The 2,280-nt window shown below is 41.7% G+C and overlaps 1 protein-coding gene across 1 annotated transcript; it reads right to left on the minus strand.

The window, feature by feature from the left end:
* Positions 1-686: 686 nt before the first annotated feature.
* Positions 687-1,919, minus strand: LOC104958780 (protein argonaute-4-like; the record flags this gene model as incomplete). Its single annotated transcript, XM_010786580.1, has 4 exons — positions 1,720-1,919; positions 1,426-1,593; positions 933-1,067; positions 687-827 (listed from the first exon to the last, which is right to left on the minus strand). Coding segments are annotated over exons 1-4 (522 nt in total), but the record flags the coding sequence as incomplete, so codon positions are not given.
* Between the last annotated feature and the right edge of the window lie 361 nt (positions 1,920-2,280).

Here is a 2,280-nt window from a genome sequence, read left to right on the forward strand (position 1 = left end):
CCCCAAATTCTGGAAGCGACTCTTCTTCACAATGCTGTTAAGGCTGCGGTCATCTCTCTTGGTTGTGCAGCGTTTCCTGCCACATTTCCCCCTTCCAACAGACTTTTTGTGGATGTGCTTTGAAACTGCACTCTGTGAACAGCTTGCTCTTTGAGAAATTTCTTTTTGTGTCTTACCCTCCTGATGGAGGGTGTCAATGACGGTCCTCTGGACAGCAGTCAGATCAGCAGTCTTCCCCATACTTGTGATTTAGTTTACTGAACCAAGCTGAGTGTTTTTCAAGGCTCAGGAAACCCTTGCAGGTGTTTCGAGTTAATTAGACGATTCAAGTGATTCGTTGAACACCCTACTAGTATACTTTTTCATGATATTCTAATATTTAGAGATAGGATATTTGAGTTTTCTTAAGCTGTATGCCATAATCAGCAATATTAAAATAATAAAAGGCTTGCAATATTTCAGTTGATTTGTAATGAATCCAGAATGTATGACATTTTTTTTTTTTTTTTTTTTTTTTTTTTTTTTTTTTTTTAAATTGCATTACAGAAAATAAAGAACTTTATCACAATATTCTAATTTTCTGAGACAGTCCTGTATGTACCATTACAAAACTGCAAAAGTGACATGGAGACCTGGAGCTGGACACAATGCACAGTTGCATTTTTATTTCTGATATTAAAATGCACCACAAAGAATTTCTGTTTAAAGTGTGCGAGTGTGTTTACCTGAATCCCAGCATGGCTGCACAGGTAGAAGTCGAACTCGGACGGGTGTGTGATGGTGCTGTCCACCGTGGTGCCTGCTGGGACGTTACCGCTCTTCCCCACCTGCAGCAGAGGATCAATCAGATTGCATTTAAGATTTTGCAAAACAATAGTTGTACAATAGGAAAAACTATTTAAAACCACACATGTAAGTAAACTCCTACTGACCCTCTCAGCTTTGTCAGAGCAGAAGAGACGGGTGTGGTGACGTTTCTGAACAACGATGTATGTGATGCCCGGCCTGTAGTCCTCTTCCAGACTGATGCAGGCCTTCCTGATGGCTATCAGCTCCGGCCACGCCACCTGAAATAGAAAAAAGTCACACAATTGAAAATGATCCAATGCCACATGTGTTGCAAGATTAGTATTGCATATCATTTTTCTGTTGCATTTTGTTTGTTTAATTTGAACTCAAGCAGGGTGTCAGATGGGATACACTTTATTTATCCTATGACCAAGTGAGTAGGACGAGTGCAAATATAAGAAATATGATAAAAATACAAAAAAAACTAAAAAGGTTAAAATACAAAATACATGGTTTTGACAGCCCCCTCTAACAATGACTCACAGCTGCTATTTCTGCCTTGAACACACTTTGGACTACAAAAATATGGTTGAAAACATCTGGAGAAGCTTAAAGTAAATACTGCAAAGCTCTCACCTGTTTCATCTGTCCCTCAGACACACCGCCCCGGTAATAGATGATGCGTGTGGGCTTGAAGCGCGTGGACTTGTAGAACTGGATGAGCAGCTCTCGCACCATGTTGGTCAGATCCTGGATCACTTCCTGACTGAAGAGCTGCTCCTGATGAGTCGGAGGCGGAGGGCACTGTGGGAGTTCAAGTTTGAGAAGTGTTACCGACTGAAGGGGGTTTGGACCATGCCAAAGTGAGGCATTTAAACTTGGATACACTGGAATGATTGAGAAAGAGTCAATAAGAGCACCGATACGCACCGCTGATACTTGGGATATGTCTTGTCTCGACGTCTGGACTCGCACCGTGGCGCAGTATCGGCTGGGGTGGCCGTCCATGCTGCCCACCACCGCCGCGATGGAAGGCTTCTTCCCGTCGCCTGCTGGAGGATGTGTGACGTCTGCGCCAAGGAAGATGACCGGCTGCTGGAACACAGAGGGCCTGACCGAGGACAGGACACAAGAGAAGAAGAGAAACAGTTACAGAGCTGTACATTGTATTTTTTATTTAATTTCTGAACCATGGACATTAAGAACGTGGAGAATAGTGTGAGAAAATGGATTACAAATATGATATGTTATATTTATTCAGTCAGACTAAATAAAAGCAAGAACTTCTACATCTTTATGAAATGTTATTACTACTTGGATTCCCCTTCGCCACGTGATTACCAGAAGACTGTAGACATCTGACCAAACTACAATTCATATTTGTATTACTGGCTGCTGTTAGACAGTTCAACTTCTGTCATAAATCTGTAAATAACAGTGTAATATATACTACCATTTTGAAATACTATCACCTGGCTGCTATCACACTGT

The sequence above is a fragment of the Notothenia coriiceps genome, unplaced genomic scaffold, assembly GCF_000735185.1.
Source record: "Notothenia coriiceps isolate Sejong01 unplaced genomic scaffold, NC01 NC01_scaffold00029352, whole genome shotgun sequence".
NCBI lineage: Eukaryota > Metazoa > Chordata > Actinopteri > Perciformes > Nototheniidae > Notothenia > Notothenia coriiceps.